Below are 18,724 nucleotides of genomic sequence, written 5' to 3'. Positions count from 1 at the left end.
AGTATCCAATGGAAGTTATCTATTCATTTACAGCTAGTGCCAACACATTCTGCTGGATTTTTCTTTTGGAATATAGTTACGATAACAACAAAATTTAAAATTCAGCAGTTCAGAATGCACAGATGAAAAATGCGAAAAGAAGATATAAGTGACAACAGGAAAAAAGCTATCTTGCACTACGTTATCCACGAATATTTCATGTTACAACAGATAAGATATTTGCTGTGCTGAATACAGCACATGAGAGATTAAAACCTCACATAAAACCTGCCAAGATAAAAGAAAGAAACAGCTCTTCACCTGGAAATTGGGCAAGCAGCCAGGCTGAGTTCCTAGTGACTGTGCGTATTCATAGGCTTCTGTTCTTTGAATGGCTTCATTGGTGGCAAATTTAAAAAATGGCAAGCTATCCGGGAATGGGAGAGGAAAAATATTATTTAACATTAAGATTATACATGCTGACAATAAAGACAATCAGAAATAAAGTCAGAAACATAGCTCTATTAGACACACAATAGCAATAACTTCTAGTCCCCAAACAAGGACAAGGCATCAAATAGTTATCTCAAAACCACCTGTGGCTAGTGATAAGGGGAGCAGTGCAACTCAGTCTCTCAAGCCATTAAGCTTTCACTTCTGCATCTAAAAAGTATTGTTTAAAAAAAAAAAAACAACCCAAAACCAGAAAGCCAAACCTATGATTTGATCCAATCAGGACAAGCTTTGTTGTCTTCCTTGTGTAAACTCCAAAACCAACTTGGGCCATAAGGTAACAAAAATGAGCAGCATCCAGCAGGCCTTTAGAAGCTGTAGAGAAATAAGCGACAGAACTCAGGATATTCCCTCCCGGTGGCACACTGTAATTCCACGTCCCATATTGTTTTGGCTTTGCATTCAAATACCTTCACAATAGAGACACACCTATATAAAACTGTTCCACTTTACATTTTACACAGCAATTGCTTGTTTTCAAAAAAATAAGCTGAGTAATTAAAGCTTTCAGAAAGCTTTTCCTTCAGTCATCACCCTGTTCATTCCCCAAGAGTTACCAAGAGTGTCTCCCATGGTAGCAATGGTCCTGGATTCCAAGTCCACATTATTGGTCAAGTTGGATAACACCATTGCTAGATGAGGCCTCCAGTCTCCCCATTTCTCATCTCCACAGCACTAAAATTAGAAGAATTACTTAGTCAAATCAGTGACTGGAGCTCTGCTTGGGCAAGTGTTTCAACCTAAAAAGGACTAAAACAACTTATCTGACAATTCTAGGAAAAGCACATGAAAAGATTACTGTTGTGAACTACACTACTCACTGCAGTACCTCTTTAGTCTCAACTGCAGCTCACACATTGAATCTTACCGTGGATGCAGCTGGCATCCTTCCAGACATGAGCTGGTAAACAGTCTGCAGAGGGTCATTAATTGGGAGACTGTTGGCAAATCTACAGAGACATTATACAGAAAAACAAAACACAAACATGGGGTAAGCAGTTGAAGTGTACTTGAACACTCAGTGGCAGTTAATCTAGCTTACTTTAAGAGAAGGAAGTGCTGTCTGAAAATACTACACTGAATAAGCAATTGCCCAGTAGATTATGTTCAAAAGCAAAACATTACTAGTTAACTGGATCTGCCACTATGACACAGGACAGTCCAAGCTAGGAAAGGCCTCAGGATTCTCCCCATGCCAGCTGACTGGACTTAGTACATGATTTCACAAGCTCAGGAAGCGGAGAGAAAGTTTTTCTGTCTACAGACAAAGCATGCACGAACACATCTGCTTGTCTCAGGCAAGGAGAATGAAGGGTATGACAGAGTTACTTGGCTTTAACAAAGTTGACAGTTGGGTTTTTGCACAGTTTTTTCAAGGCTTGACTAACAGCACCTGTCAAGCAAGCCCACAGATGACACTGTTCAAATAGCCCTTAAACGGAATAAGTGACATAAAATAACTTCTCAGGTTTAAGTTTACGGCCAGAAGGCCCCAGAATAAAAAGTAACATACGACAACTGAAAATACAGGTAAAATTAAAGCATAATTCTTGCATGAGCTACTAAGGATAACTCATGATTTTGACATTAAGATTTCTGAGCACCAAGTCTCTACCTCATTGGCAGAATAGGTAGTCATATTGTACTGATCAACAAGCAAGACAGTACCTGGTCATAACTCTTGCATGTGTTCTGCTGTCCATTTTGCTGGCAAGTAGCAGAGCATGACCCCATAAACCATGCTTCATGGCAGACTCCAAAGCATCCTAATTAATACAGAAATTAGTTTCCTGGGAATAGCTTAACATACTACTCAGATAAACAATGATTGTTTTACAGTAGTACTTTGTGACTGAATGAAAAAAATGTTTGTTTAGATCAAATGCTAACACATGAATATAATTTTGTTTTATATTATAAACTATAGGACATAACATTTTTCCCTATCAGTGTAGTGCAGTGCCATGAAATATTATATGCACTGCAAGTTGCAAAAATGATTTTAACTGATGCCTACCTAGAGCTTTACTTATTTTTCACAAATCTTAAAATAAGGCACATGCAGTATTTGGAACAACAGTATAAGCATTCACCTTCTTGCGGCCATAAAGCAGCAACTCTCTGAATCTCTCTGTCTCCTTCTCAAGACTGTCAATTGTGGTTATAAGATTATCAGTGAGAAATGAGAGCTGGGCTTCACCAGATTCTTCTTCCACTTGTTCCAAAGCCTCATTAGTGAAATCAATCAAATTTGCCTCATTAGGGGACTTCCCAGGAAGCCACACTGTTTTATGATCTCGGAGCAAAAGTTCAGCCAGGTCTGTTCCCACAACAGTCTATACATGTAGAGAAAAACAAAAATAAAGAATCCATTATTTCACTTTATTTGTCACGTCAACAAAAATCTGTGAATATCAGCACCTCTGAGCACCTGAGAACAAGTGACAGGTAAACTTACCTGTTCCATCAATCTGTGAACTATTCCAAGATGTCACTATATGCATATTACTGTCTTTTACATAAATACCATTTTGTGTATAAAATATTGTAGGATAGATAAAAATTCAAACAGTGAGACATACCCCATTCTGCCTGCACAACAGTACAATAAAGTCCCAAAGCAGACTTGCAGATTCTTTGTCAATTAAATTTTCATTCTTAAAGCACTGTGTAGCTTTATTTTGTGCAAAATTAATAACATCCACTTTATGGGTGTCATCCCTGAAAAAAAAAGAAAAGAAAAAAGAAAGAAGTTTTTAATGAGACAAATGTAAACATTCAGATCATTATTGTGATTAGTATGAGGAACAAATTTAAAGCTCATGTATTATTTAAGCAGGTGAAAAGCCACAAATATTTTAAGTCAGTTTAAAACCTGTAATTTGCAGACAATTGGAAGTTCGATAAAGAAATGAATTCTGAATGCCAGAAAGTTATTTCTGAAATCTGTAAGAACATACTTCGCAAGAGGACCAGGAAATGCTCTCATCTCTTCTTGCTCTGGAGAACGTTGTAACATAGTCTAAAACACAAATATAAACCATAAGAAATTCTTATAACTATGAATTTTGCTTTTTAACAATAAAAGCCCCAGACCTGAACATAACCCATAGTGTAATCGAGCCTATTGCTCTTAAACAAAATACATATGGTGACTTGCACCTGCACAAGGATAGTAAATGATGAAATCTACTTTACATGGAAGTCATTCTGTAGCAAAATATAAAAATGTCCTCATATCTCCTTAATCATATAATAGAATCATAGAATCATTTAAGTTGGAAAAGAGCTTTAAGATCGAGTCCAACCGTAAACCTAACACTGCCAAGTCCAATAATTTTCCTGATGCTGTTCTAGTACTTGTGTACAGTTTTACTCCCTTCTAGTGATATTTTACCAATGAATTCTACCCTCATCACATTAAGCCCATCCTTCCATATATTTTACATGACTTGGGTATTGCATTTCTTTGTAGCGGCACAAGAAGAATGAAAATATACCCATGATACTTAATCCCCAGTTCACCTAGATGACAAGCAGTCCTTAGGCCTGCAGAGAACGTACAAGGACAATGCTGTCTCTATGAACAGCAACACATTAGAAACAAACCAACACAATTCCAGCCCTTCTAGGATGCAAGGATTTTACCTGAACAAAATTATAAGGAGCTGGATCATCTGATCATGACTACATCATTTCTCAGAGGAAAAGAATTTTTAAAGTTATGTTTTACTTAAGATTACAGCCCAAAAACAGATAAATAAAAGATACATGCATTGATGTTTAAAAAAAAGTCAGGAATCTATAGATCCAAGTTCCCTACTCCCCTTCCGAAAGAAAGACCTATATTCCACCACCTCCCTTTTTTCTTTTAAACTTTACCTCCATACTGTGTATTTCAACCAGAGCTGGCTGTCCTTCTGAAGGCAGGTTTGGCAGCACTTTTATTAAGAAGCCCCCAGGACCAAACCTAGCACAGATATGAGGCACTGAAAATTTCTCAGGCGTTGAGGGCCTTAAAGGTACTGAAACAGGAAGAAAAGATAAAATAAAAGATAAAATAAGAACAAGTAACCTGTCTTGCAACTAAGTAAACTTGCTGCTGTATTTATCCAATTCAGTAATCCTGCAGTACTAGTGAAAAAACCCTGCCATTCAATTTGGCTAAACTTTATAAGCAACAATTAATCAGTTCCATTATAGTCCCAAAGACCTTCTGAAGATTTGCAACAACAAGAACGAAACTAGACTATAGAACTTTAAAATCCACTTATTTTTTCAATGCAGGGGCTTTGCTTGTTTGTATCAGACACATTTCTGTGATCTCTGTACAAATATATGATGCATCTTCAAAGAGCTAACGATATACTGGAACATACTCTGGAAGAGCTTTTCCAGAGAAACAGTGTTTTGTTCCGCACCGAAAGGGTAAGAAAAAATTATGGAAAAATCTGAAGTTAAACTTTAATCATTCCCCATGAAGCACAAACAGTGTAGTTAAAAATCTATCTAAAAAGACATTTACAAATGGAAGTATGCAGTATTTAATAGCAAACACTGTCTAGCTACTACTGTTCTGTGACATACCCAGGTTTCAGCAAGCAAGTTATCCTTACACTGAAAAGGAAACAAAACTTCGTTCATGTGTACATACACCGTAAACCAGCATTTTTTTTCCTGTTAACAGGCTCAATGAATACATGAAAGGTATCTCATACACTACAAATACTAATAGAAGGGCAAACTACTACTGGTGGACAAGCTCACAAGCACAGTGCCTTCCCTCCTCCTTCCCCAATGGTGCCAATACCTTGTTCTACAGCTGACCATCCAGTTTCAGTCGGGTAGCCATAATCTGTAAAAGGCTGTTGTCCATCAAAGTTAGCAGCATATCCGCCATATGGATAATCTGTGTGGAGCGACACTGCCTGCGCAGTAGTTTCATACGTATTAGCCGTTAGATCATGATTACTTCTATACAGCTGGCTCTAAATAGATCATATTAGTAATTGTTAGCAGAGAGCGTGAAGTTACACAAAGCAAGCAATACTGCAAGCATGACTCAAGACGGTAAGCATTCCCCACCCTGGCTTCGATTCTTTACGCTGTTCGTAAAACCAGGCTTGCTACATCACTGCACTTGAGAAAGCTACCCTGCAAGACGCCTGCAGCAATAGGCTACAGAAGATAATCAATATTTCTTAGTATTCTCCCTCACTGTTTTTACTACCATTTGATCTGTTCACATCCAAGTATGTTCAGTTCTCTCATGGCAGGATGTCTATGTGCTTGTGTGAAGAACATCATAGAATGAGTTACAGGTTCAAGTGTTGCTGTATCAGCAACTGTGGATCAGCATCAATCTTCACCTCTGCTGTAACACTTTGACAGAAAATCTCAACTGATTAAACCTGATGAATACCTAAATGACTTCAGGTGCCTAAAGATTAATGCCTAAATGATCTTCAATACTACTCCCAATATTACTAAATAAATTGGAGTTCAGACTGGAAAACCACCTAAACTTCCAAGAAACATGATGAACCAACACATGAGACTACAGCTAAAATGACACATTCCACTAGCAAAGACCGTACCTCAAAAATTACCCCAATATTCTCTGTGTTTTTCAGGTATTTGTACTTATGGCATAAGTAGATGAGTAATCAGTTAGATTTGGTTTTTGCTTTCAAAGTCAAAATAGCATCATACAAATATGGAGTTAGTCTTTTAACAGATCCCAAGTTCAGTAATAGCATTCATGCTTGTGATGAGAAAAACGACATAACACTGAAAGCCAGACACATCATCAACTACAGCCAAGCACAGTAAGGGCAAAGTTCTCACAAACAGCAAATGGATTCAGTAGAGGAAATTTTCCATTTCTGTGTGTGGCAACTTGCACAGCTGAGTGCTGATTTTGGTTAAAGTTCTGTTGACAACTGTGATAAATATTAAGTTCAAAACTGTATTACAAAACAGCCTTAACTTACAGAATAAAAAATTTTCAAAATACATATTCCCCAAGCTAAACTCAGAAATATTTCCATATTTCTAAATGCTTCACCCACCCCCTAACATAGAGAAAGACCCAACTCAGCTGAAAGAATACTTGATGTGACCATTTGAAACTTACTTGTTGAGAGCGAGAGCTGAAACTACTCTGGTGACTGTGAACACTGCGGGAGCTACGGAGACTATGACCAGAATGCTCACTGTGGACACTGCGTCTATCAAATTCATCACCATAAGGATCTCTATGGGGTTCAGATTCATCATCAAAACTTCCAGTAAAACGAGGATCGTATCTCCAGTTATCTTCGTATCGGTCATGTCTGAAGAACAAAGAAACATACAAAGCAAAAATGAACATAGCCACCCATATTCCTGAGGGAAGTGACTTCACTGCACACCTGTCAAAAAGAAAACTGTACCTAACTTCAGAAGGGCTTTTAGATTATCTCCTAGATTGAGGTTTTTATTACCGTAAACAAATTGACATTTCTTCAAGAAGTTCATCCAGAATATTCAAGATCAAGACCAACATCATACTCAGGAGTCTGTTCTAGGAGAACCCACAGAATGTTCACCCTATCTAAGAACAAGTCCTAACTGCCTTAAATCCTTTTCTTGAGAGATGTGACAGTTCATCTTTTCTGTCAATGGCCTATGTTAAAGCTACAGAAAGGACTAGCAATATATATCTGTGAAATGTGTAATACTGCATTTTAATAGTCTGTTACAGGATGTATCTGCATTCCTAGAGAATATTGAGGGGATTTTACTTACAAAGCTGCACGATACCCTGAAATTCTGATGCCTGATACAACTATCACAACAGTTCATAAATTTTGAAGGCTTTGGCACAGGTCTTCAGCAAATAAAGTAGTATTTCTGTTAGTGCACAAGCAAAGCCTCAGCCTTTGCCTTAACACTTACTGCCATAACTTAATTTTCTGGTGACACATTTGACTATGGGGGACTCAGGGCTGAAGAAACCAATGCCAGATTCTCCGCCTTCACTCAGACACACACTAGTTCTCTGACCGTCATCAGCACCTAGGCCCTGTGCTGCCCTAGATCTGGAAAGAGCTTTGAGAGAACATGGATCGAATGGACAAACCTGCTGCCGTATGGATATGCTTCTCTCTTCTGGTAAGGGTTGTGTTCAGCATCATACCAATATCTCTGATCATAACTTCTAGGATCTCTGTATCTGGGGTCATATGCTGATGAGTAACGTTCCCAGCGACTCGGATCTTTGGAAAATAAAAAGAAATGGTTTAGGTATTGGAAGCTGTTGACAATAACCTTTTTCTACTCCTTTCTCTTTAATTACATGCTGATTTGGTCCTGAAGCATACAGCAAAACCAAAATAATGTACTTAAAACTACATAAATATGTCCACTCATTTTTAATTAAGAAAAACCCCAAACAAAAACACAACTAAAAAAATCAATTTCACACCTTTCAGAGAAACATGGTTATTATAGTTAGCTAGATACTCTTGAAGGGACTCTGACCATCAGACAGATAGATCTTTTCTAACAACTTTAAAACTCAGTCATAACATGATAACAACTCAAGAAATATTAACAGAATCTTTGCGATCAGTCTTCAGAGCATCATGCTAAACGTCTCAGGATGTGGACAGATGTTGCTTCAAATCCTCCCAGGCACTATACAAGCCATTATCTTCAGATTACCAACGCCAGTATGTCTCTGTGAGCATTCAGATAATTACGGACAAAACCAAATTCTAGTCATGAGTCAATTTCTGTTTACATCCACCTAAAATTTACTTTAGAAGCCTGGCTGCAGGTTAAACACCAAGGATACACCCCAGTGAATGACAGGCTTGCAACACATTGAAGAAAAGGATTCTGTAGACTTACAATGGTGTGCTTTCACAATGGAAAGGCAAACTGAAGGCTGGTAGCGAGGAAGAAAGTTATTTCCTATTTACCACTTTTACTGAATAAAAAACGTATAGGAAGGATGGCATGGTATTAAGAACTGAAGTAGGCCCAAAGATCAGTTTTCAGCAAGTATAACTTTATTCTTGCTGGTTGTGGAAAGGATATCGGTTCTATTAAATTGGAAAAATATAATAATTCTCTGATCTGAAAGTTCCTCTTCCCCATAAATTTTTGTTTAAACCTGTAATTTTCTATAGAAAAATTCAGAGTTCATTTTGACACCTTACCTCCATAATCATATGAGTTTGGGTAATAGCCTGGATAATAATCACTCCATCCACTTTTTGTGTAATAATCTTCAGTATACCCTTGCCTGAAAGAAAGCGCACAGGTATAAAAAGTTATTATTCCTCCTTCAATCTCTTCTAAAGTCAGCAGGAGATATGAAGAACTATATGCCGCAACTGATTAGGTAGAGTTTCATATTTAAAATAACGCATTTACAGGAAATCAAGGAATCATAAAGTTAAGACTTTACAAACCAATATATCACTAAATTGTTGTGTGCCATAAAAAGCTGGCAGCCCTTACTATACAATAATTTAGTGATTTTTGTAAACTGCTTTGGTGATAAGTTTAATTACTTATAGACAATCACAAAAAACTGCTGCTATAATTAGCATCCTTTGAACTGTCTCAGAGATGTCAGTAACTTAGCAAGTAATGAAATAATTGCTCCCTCAACTTTAACAGTGTTTTGTTATACATCTTACAGTGATGAAAAGAGGACTACGGTCTGGAGAAGAGGTCATGAAAATGGGTCAGGACATGAACTAGCACTCCAGTAGATAATTCTGAACAGGGGTTTCAGTCTCTGGAGCTGCCATTGTGGCATCTGTCACCAGCATTAAATACAGTCAAAAAAGAAACAGAACGAAAATGCACTACAGCTTGCTTTGGGTACCTGGCCAAAGAAGTCACTATTGTATCACCTTGTTTGACTTGGAGCTGATGCCAATCTGTGGCTGGCAAGCCCACAAAATACTAACATTGTAGGGCTAGCACTACTGTAATCCCAATGCTTTATTTTCATCCTGCACTCAGCCTCTTTCTCAATCTCAGCTTTTCAGTAGATGCAGCAATGTTTTGAGAGTTAGCACATCCTTACATTTAATACTTCAGTGAATAAATGAGATAGCATTGAGATGCAATTGTAACACAGCACATCACTACGCAACTAATTCCAGGCATCTTCTAGGTTATTACCCTTCTCTATAGGCTTGAATGGACAGTACTGTGTAGGAAAGGCTTGTTTTTCATTTGAGCAAATCAAGAGGACTGAATAGAAGAAAATACTTATTTACAGAGCCCATGTTAGAATGCTCATTGTCCAAATGAACAGAACAAGCGCAAGAACCTGACTAAAGCCAACACATCAAAGTAAGTGTCAGTGCATATACAAAAGATAATTAGAATACTTTTGATGGAAAAAGAAAGATGCGGCCATTACTTGAAAAATCATGAGCCTTTATTATATGCCATTTTTAGGACACCATCCCACAGTTTCTGAAAAAAGCTACTAGATGAATTTTAGATGAAAAATGTAGTGTCTACATATATGTACATATACATATATGTATATACATGTATGTTTCTATCTACACTGTGTATACACTTACAAACACACATATGTATACATACACGCACAGGAGGTAAAAATATTTAATGCTAAGGTGGAATGATGGGAACTTTCATGTTCCTCTACAACTGATAGTGCAAACTCCAAAGTGGCCAAGCAAGTCAAGTGATGCTCCTCCCTGGAACGTGTGGGAAGTTTGCTAACACAGCACCTACCTCTGCAGAGGAGGAGATTTGATCTTATCAGATCAGGTTTATCCACCCAACCAATCTTCTCTGTCTCCTTCAGAAAGATGTTATTCCCCTCCCCAGAGTTTACAAAGCTGCATCATCAATACTGGTACATTAAGGGCAAGTTTCAGACATGCTATCACACTGACTTTGCCACTCTTAGGCTCTGCTGCCCTGCAGTACCATACCACAGTCCACATCTGACTGCACTGTCACATCACACATCAACACTGACAGAGCTACTTGTAACAGGCTTTGATCTGCCCAATGCCACCTATAGGAATTTCAATCTCTTATAAAAGTAGTACGTAAGAAGAGTACGCACCAGGAAGTGCTACTAGAGGTTATTATCTCATTGCAAGATCTCACAGTGCACTTAGATTCATTGAAGATGATGATAGAAGTTATCACATGCAGCTACAGCCATTGTTTTGTACTCCTCAAGGTCAATACACACCGCCTATAATCTTCTGGCGGTGGTAAGCAAAATGTTATGGTTTTAATTTGAAGACTGCTCCATGAGTGAACTACCAACAACAACAGACAAACACTACAAAGGGTTTCATCATTTCCAGACAGATAACTGGGGTTCTCTCTTGGAAACCTGCAAACCCACCCACCAGATAATGCAACAGTAACATTCTGTCATTAATTTGAAGTTCATACAAATCACTTATGCAATAATCACCAGAAAGCAGTAATCCCTGGAAGGTAATTTTCTGCTTCTTGCTTGAGAAATACTAAGAGAGTTCATTTCTGTTTTTTATTTAATATTTGCAAGTAGCATCTGGACACGTTGTTTCCCTCTCAAATTTTTTATTTCATATAATCAGACAGACCGAGGCTTTTAAGCTTTCCTAATTCATGTGCCACCTGCATCAAAACCTGCAGTGAAGTCAGTGGGTGAAACATGCCCACATCGCGCCTTTGCTACATGGACCACAGTTTGGGAGTTCTGTGAGAAAGCTTATCCACACAGCCAAAGTAGTCATCAGACAAATTAACCTGACACAGCACCAGGATGTTTTCACTTGATTCACCATCCCTCTCTTCTGTGCATCTGAAACACCGTATGTCAGTAGGCCACACGTACTGCTATGCTTGCAAGGCAAATCCCAGACCAAGGTGCAAAAGTGCCATTTATTAACAAAACTAGGGGCCACTGCTTAAGTGCTAGCCAGAAACTAAACTAGTATTGATTAACAAACCCATGGCCTACACTGCTCTTTCACAGCACACGTGAAAAAGAGCTAAACCTCAGCACTAAATCCATTGCAGTGACTTCCTGCCTGGCAGAAATGCCAACAACCACCCAGAGAACCAAATAAAAGGAGAAATAAGGCTTTAGTAACAGAAAAGGCTGCAGAATCGTATCCTTTTCAGACGCGGCATCTGATACCGTCCGTTCCTATGGCAGCACACAATGAGTTTTTCAACTTCCTCACTGCGGCTTATGCTATAGAACTTCAACAGGCATCATTACACGCACTGCTTCAGGATACACCAGATCTTTACTCAGTTTAGGAATTGCATACCTAGAAGGCGGCCTGTCAGAGCAGTGACTAGCTCTGGAACTAGGACGTTCAGGCTCAGAATACCGATAGCTCCCAGGCTCCATATAAGCAGTGCTGGTGCTATCATAGTGTCTGTACCGTGGGTCATACTGTCCGTAGCTATCCTCCTAGAAAAGAGATTGACATGTAAGGTAAGAGGCTTCCCACCTCCAAGAATAAACCTTTAAAAACAAACAAATCACCATACACACCACAACTGTGATACCTGAACCTGCAGATCAATAGACTACAGTATAGCTTTCGATACCTGTTGTGGCAAATTATATTCAAGTCTATCAATATCCTAAACTTAAGAAAAAAAACATTAAGTCTGGACTAAAGGCAGTTCAGCACTATGCTGGCCACTCTGCTAAACTGTCAATAATTCAGGCAGCAGATGGGAACCAAATTTGAACACCTGGGCAGCTAAGACAGTTATAACTGCCAACTTTTTCCAAAGAACCAAAGAAATTGCTATCAGCTGACATCTGTGCCAACTGGAATTGGTATTAGCAACCTCTAAGTTTTTATAATCTTTGTAATGTAAGTTTTGTTACTGCTGTCTGGATTTTTCCCTACAATTAAATACTTAACATGAACGCTATACTGAATGTTGATCATGACACAACTGTTTAAACTCATAATTCAAAGATGAAAATTACTAATATATACTGAGGGGGGAGGAAGGGAAAAATAAAAATTTACCACGTAATAAAGATGAGCTGCTGTTCTGGGGTCTGCAGGAGGATAAGGTGATGGATATGGAGGCTGGTAAGCATCGTAAGGGTGTCTATAGTAGTAGTAAGGGTTCTGGGGTGGACCAAAGGCGTCCTGAGGAGTCTGAGGCAGGGATGGACGCTGCAGGTCTTGTTGCACATTTGGCATGACTGACTGAGTGGTGCTGGTAGAAGGGGCTGTGGAAGTTGGAGCACCCGATGGCTGTCCAGACACTGGTTGCTTATCAGGACTCAACTGATCGTACCTTGTTGTCAGCTGTGCTGAACTTGCCTCTTGGGGACCCACAGGTTGAGGATGGTTACTCAGCACCTGGTTCTCACGCTGCTGTGATGCCTGTATGGCTTTAGTCCCTGCGGCAATCTGGTAGTTTGAAGGAACTGAGGACTGCCCAGAAGATGTTGGTTGCTGCATTTGAGCTGCTTGCATTTGTGGTTGAGATGGCAATACTCCCTGTACGGCTCTGTCTGATACAGCCTGATGCTGTACATCTTTTGTCACCTGTTGATAGAAATGTTGTTTGTCATGCATCTCAGGACCCACCTGACCAGCACAACCAGCTGACTGTTGAGGATATACTGGACCACCAGAAAGTGACTGATTATGCACCTGTACAGAATTACTTGCACTGCTTTTCTCCAACGTCCGTGATACTGTGAAGTCGAGCACTCCAGCAGCTTCTTCTTTGCTATTTGAATGATTTGCAGCATTATTAGCCTGTACTACAGAATTAACAGGGGCGACTAGTGCACTTGCACTGCCACTGGGAAGATTTGTCCCAGGAGAAACAGATGAGTTAGACCCTGGCTTGCTAGCAAATTCAGGAACAAAACCTTCCATATTAACATTCTTTTGCCCTTCTGGAGCCAAATTAACCGGAGTTTTCATAAGCAAGTTTGCAGGCTGATTAGAAGCAGTATCAGAGGAATTAACAGGGCTTTGTAATAAATTATGTTTTAACAGATTAGCATTTGGAAGTGCGTTAACTAATAGAGATCCAACTTGCATCACAGGTAATGGCATGTTTTCCCCAGAAATGATCCCACCAGCATGTGAAGTTTGGGGACCCATTGCAGGCTTGTCCCCAACCCCAGAGTCCTTCATTGGCTGATTGTTTTCATTGCTGCTTAGCTGATTAGATAGAGAAATAGAAAAATTAATTGGCTGAGCCAAGTTATAGCTTTGATTAGGCTGAGCAATCAGGATGGGCTGATTTTGCAAAGACTCTGTAGGTGGAGAAGACAACAAACTTGCATAACCAGAACTTGCCTGAGACTGAAGTGCCTCCTCTTCTCCCATTTTGGGAGGATTCTCAAGATTTTCAGAAGATATATTTCCATCTTGAGAAAGCTGCACAGCAATAGTCCCTGGTTTACCTGGCTGCTGATTAGACAGGCCTTCTTCTGGTGGTTGAATGACTTCTACAGTTTGTTTGGCAGGTACATACACTGCAGGAGCAGCAGGAGCTAGAAGAACATTTCCCCCAAAATTAGGTAACTCATTATGAGCCCACAAAGTAGTTGCTGGGCTATCACACTTCTTAACTGCTCCCTGAGCTCTTGTCAAGGACCTTCTTTCAGATACTGATTGTATGTTTTCCATAACAGGTCCAGAGTGCAACATATTTCCAGCTTCACCAGTGACTGCAAGAGGCAGTGGGTGTACCTGAGGCATGAAAAGAGTTTCCAGATTATCTGGGGGCTGTTCAAGATTGCCTGGGGACGCAGCCGGCACAGCTGTATTCTTCTTGATATTCTTTTGGCTTGAGTGGTTCTCTCTTAATTCAACCACCATCTTTGCTTGGTCAATCTCTGCAGGTTTTATACCAACTCCGTGGGACCTCACAGGTTCAAAAGAACTATTTGCACTTGTCTGAAACACTCCTGTAGGCTTAGGAGGACTTGGAGTTGGAGGCTGGGATAGATTACCATGGTAGTTCTTGCCCAGGTTTAGCTCACTTGAATCGCCTCCCAAAGGAGAGGAGTCAATCTGTTTAAAGAAGCTAGCAGAAGATTCTTCATCAGGCTTCCCACTTTCTTGTTGAATAAACGTACCGACTTGCTCTTGAGGTCTTGCCGAGCTAGAAGCGCTCCTATGGCTAATGTTGCTATAGTTTGAAGATACGCTATCTGGTCGGACAGGATGAGGTAATGAATCGGGTGCCTCCAAATTTGGTCCTCCTTCAGCATGGCTCACAACAGCATTCTTTGGAAGCATCTGACCTGGAAAGGATCCATATCTGTACAGATCAGCAGCAGGGGATGAAGCATTGATGTTCTGTGGTTCACTTGGCAGCACTTCTTGATTCTGAATGCACTCCAGGTTCTCAACATTTTCATACTGTGACCCACCATTCCCAGACGCATCACCTATACGTGCCTTGTCATCACTAACAAACAGAGAGTGCTTAGCGGCCTGTGTCTCCTGCTGACTTACAATTTTAGGAAAGTACTGGACATCCATTCCTTTTTGTGCCATCTCATTGGCTGAACCTGTACCAATCTGCGCCTGAGAGAGAACATTAGTTGCAACCCGCTGAGGATGCATTGGCTGGTGATACAAGGATGTCGAATTTGGCTGACAGACATCAAACTCCGTTTTCTCAACTATGTAATTTTTTTCAGATGAAAGTATTTCTTCATTTTCTGCCTCATCCCCTTTGAAAAACATGGAGAGAGTTCCTGAATCTCGATCTGTGGGAATAGGTCTATTTGATGTTTCGGACATATCTGGAGGCTGGTTTTTGGGGTTATTTTCCTGAGCTGTGGGAACGACAAAACTGAAGTCTTGCAATGGTGGCTGTGGGTAAAACTGTTCCTGGTATGGTTGACTTAACCAAGCGTTAGTCATTTCTGTGTTCTGCCTAAACACATTTCCAGGCTGGATGCTGTTCATGTGATGACTGCTATTTGCAGAGCCATTTTTCCCATTCTTTTCACAACCAACAGATAAAGGCGCTTGCATGATATTTTGTGGAATACCTTGGTGTACAGGACCCTGCTGTAAATTTGTCTGCGGAGGAGGATGAGAAGTGCTAACAGAAGACTGAGAAATGTTATGAACGTCAATCTGAGAAGACGGCTCAGGATAGGGCACAAAATTTCGAACTGGAGACTGCAGGTTACCTTGGACAGGCCTCCACTGAGGCATAGGCTGCTGAGGAGGTGGAGGGAAGAGTGCTGTTGCATTGGGTCCTGAAGGAACATCGTTTGGATCTCTACTAACATCTTGTCTACCTCCAGGTTTGTTTGACGCAGACACCATTCCAGGATGCACACTGAAAGAATTTTCAACTGCTGCTCCTGTATTATAATGCAATGGTACTGCAGGCCCATGGAGTCCAAGATCTGCATTTGGATGCACTTCTGTAGTACTATTTATAACATATCCCGGGGACGGTGAAGGAATCGGAACATTAGAAAACGTACTGGTATTTATTCCTGGTTGAGATACAGGAGCTGATAAAGATGTATGCAGTCCATGAGAATTGTCCCCTGCACGTGACGGTGAAGTATGCATGACGGCTGACTGTGGAAACACCACAGGGGAAGAACTTTGCATAGCCAATGCATTGCCCTTGGATGGATTATCTAAAGGGGAACCCTGTGGAGTTTGTCTGCCAAATGCAAAAGGGTCTGTCACAGGCTGCACTGGGGCAGCCGCTGCATTTGCTCGTTTACTGAGTGAGCTGTTTCTCCAGTACATGTTCCGAGCAATGCCTGTAGGAGGTGGAGCTGCTGCCCCTGCTGGAACAGTCTGTGGAGGCTGCTGCATGATGGCCTTCTAGCAGGGTCAGATGCTAGATGACAAACTAGTAGTGGATGCTGTAGACAGATTCCTTCTTCCACCCTGTTAAGGCAAAACAGATGACAAGTCAGTTTCCTTTCTCACAATACCTGCAGCACTTAAGCAATTTTTATTTTAGAAACAAAATTACTCAAAGAACTTGAAGTGGAAAACATCTCTTTTCTCCAGAACGCATAAGAAATTTACACATAACGTCGTATTTCTAAATCCATGTCCAGTATTAGTGAAGTTTAATGCTGTGTGGTAACAATGCACATCATTTAACAATCACATTAACAAATAGCTCCAAGTAAGAGTAACTAAACACAGTTCAGTCCTGTACAAATGTTAAAATCTGACTGTTAAAGCACCAATGGTATTACACTATTACATTTCCCCAAATTTGTTTTAAGCAGAAGTATGCATCATAGACAAGCCATGGCAGCAGTCAGCCTACAATAGAACCTGCAAGCTCTATGGCAAGCTCAATTTAATTATGAAGAGTTGAGAAATTATTATCTAACTCTAATTCTGTCAGAGACGATCTTCAGCTCTGTTGCACTGTTGCTCAATGTGAATGGAGCTTTTTACAGGTAAGATGAGAAGCAAGCATCAAGAAAGAATTCATCAGGTGTTATTCCCCTCAACAGAACACAGTCCATTTTTGTTTTAATAAAGAAAACATTGTGTAGGACAGTAGCGTTAGTTATTTTGAGAAATGCAACTGGGTTTTCATCACAAATATTCCCTCTTCTAGATGAATGCTGCAGACTGGTAAAACTGCATTTAAGAATATAAAAGACAATCAACTCCCCCCACCTATTTTTTGCCAGCAAGAACTCCAAACAATACCAGTTAGGAGTCTGGTACACAGGAAGTTCAGTAAATTAATCAGGAACATGTATTTTTCAATTTTATCACCCCTTAACAACCTGGGGAGGAGGGAAGCTGACAAAACTAGAGTTCTTCTTCAGTACTTGTCCACTTCAGCTCAGTGAAGCTTTAGCAACATGTGACAGTCTTGTTTTCTAACTATACACAACAAATATGGTTTGTATCGTGTAGAGTGAAGTACCCATGGCAATTGTTTCATACCAGGTGCACTTCCGTTTATAGAGGACAGACAAAAGCTGTGCAATTTTTATTTGTTGGGGGTTTTTTGGTTGTTTTTGGGGTTTTTTTTGTTTTTTTGGTTTTTTTTAAGATTCAGCATCTTGTCAGTAAGAATAATAAAATGGGAAGCCAGAAAAGTCAGACGTTTGTAATGAAGCCAAAATTTTAACAGCTACAGAGAAGTTCAAATGCAAACCACTTCTGGTTTCTAGTTAACAAAAATACATACTGAGTGAACACTGTATAACTACATGTATTTCGTAAAGATTTATAACTAAAGAATTCCAATAAAAAGCATACTGACCGGTACCACAGCATGATCTATACAGACTTCATCAGACATCAGTACAACTTACCCTAGGAAAAATCTCTTCTACTTATCACTGCAGAATCCAACAGTCCTGTGTATAATCCAGGTCCCTCTTTCAGAGGGCCCGAAGTGCCAGTCAGAGACTCTCAATTTCTCCCCCATATCCACATATTTCATAGCCATATCTTAAGTTAAGACTTTGTAAATTTGTTAAAATTTTTGTTTTGTTAAAATGGGAAAAACGACCAGAAACTGACTTCAACAGAAAAGCATTAAATAGAAAGCTTCATTAGTGTTATGCATTACTTGCGCTTGTCTTCAACATTCCTTTTAAAACACAGCTGCCTGTTGAATTCCTATCAAGGAATACTTACAAAAAGGTTTCAGTACTTTGTAATCTTTTCTCCTATTACAATACTGAAGTGAAGGTTTTCCAGCTGGCCACACTTACTGCCAACCAGGTTACCAGGAAACCCTGCCTAAACACCCACCTCAGTTTCCAGAAACCCGAGGCTGTTCTGGACATCCCCATTTGTTTTTTCATCATGTTCTTTACCGTATTAACCTCCAAATAAACTAGTGGTTTTATGCAACATACTGTGAAGTGGGGAGGAAAAAAAGCTAATTAAAACATCTGCCAAGACGGTTACCTCCTGGACAGCACTAACTTAACTGAACAAAACGTTGATATCTACCTAACAGTTCTGTTCTTAACAGAAAAGTTGTTTCTGAAATACAGTTGAGCACAAAAGCCAACTGTTTTTACAACTTCAATACCCACTTCCGAATTTCTAATGTGGACGTCACTCCTTACAGTGTCTTATCAGATGTACACAAAGAAAAAAATCCTAATGCTTTACCACATTTTTGTAACAACCAGTACCAGTAATTAGCTAATTAAAATAAGCGTGGAGTTCTACTTCAAAGCGCTAGCTTGCCATTCCTA

At 39.7% G+C, this 18,724-nt stretch overlaps 1 protein-coding gene across 5 annotated transcripts in view; it reads right to left on the bottom strand.

The window, feature by feature from the left end:
• SEC16A (SEC16 homolog A, endoplasmic reticulum export factor) overlaps window positions 1–18,724 on the bottom strand; it is a 31,797-nt gene that overhangs the window by 11,253 nt on the left and 1,820 nt on the right. For 3 of the 5 annotated variants that reach the window (XM_076355624.1, XM_076355626.1, XM_076355625.1), the window contains exons 2-16: window positions 12,540–16,418; window positions 11,817–11,962; window positions 8,700–8,785; window positions 7,616–7,751; window positions 6,629–6,827; window positions 5,303–5,480; window positions 4,375–4,517; window positions 3,453–3,514; window positions 3,075–3,213; window positions 2,586–2,828; window positions 2,161–2,258; window positions 1,361–1,442; window positions 1,050–1,167; window positions 696–807; window positions 301–406 (exon numbers count right to left, since the gene is read on the bottom strand). In XM_076355624.1, the coding sequence (XP_076211739.1) occupies window positions 301–406; window positions 696–807; window positions 1,050–1,167; window positions 1,361–1,442; window positions 2,161–2,258; window positions 2,586–2,828; window positions 3,075–3,213; window positions 3,453–3,514; window positions 4,375–4,517; window positions 5,303–5,480; window positions 6,629–6,827; window positions 7,616–7,751; window positions 8,700–8,785; window positions 11,817–11,962; window positions 12,540–16,343 (5,652 nt within the window). In that variant the 5' untranslated portion in view covers window positions 16,344–16,418. The remainder of the gene's footprint in view (window positions 1–300; window positions 407–695; window positions 808–1,049; window positions 1,168–1,360; window positions 1,443–2,160; window positions 2,259–2,585; window positions 2,829–3,074; window positions 3,214–3,452; window positions 3,515–4,374; window positions 4,518–5,302; window positions 5,481–6,628; window positions 6,828–7,615; window positions 7,752–8,699; window positions 8,786–11,816; window positions 11,963–12,539; window positions 16,419–18,724) is intronic. The other 2 variants (XM_076355629.1, XM_076355628.1) reach the window with 2 other exon arrangements.

The sequence above is a fragment of the Aptenodytes patagonicus genome, chromosome 18 (genome assembly GCF_965638725.1).
Source record: "Aptenodytes patagonicus chromosome 18, bAptPat1.pri.cur, whole genome shotgun sequence".
Classification (NCBI taxonomy): domain Eukaryota; kingdom Metazoa; phylum Chordata; class Aves; order Sphenisciformes; family Spheniscidae; genus Aptenodytes; species Aptenodytes patagonicus.
Note: the sequence above shows the minus strand (reverse complement) of the source record. Positions and strands in the feature narration are given on the sequence as shown.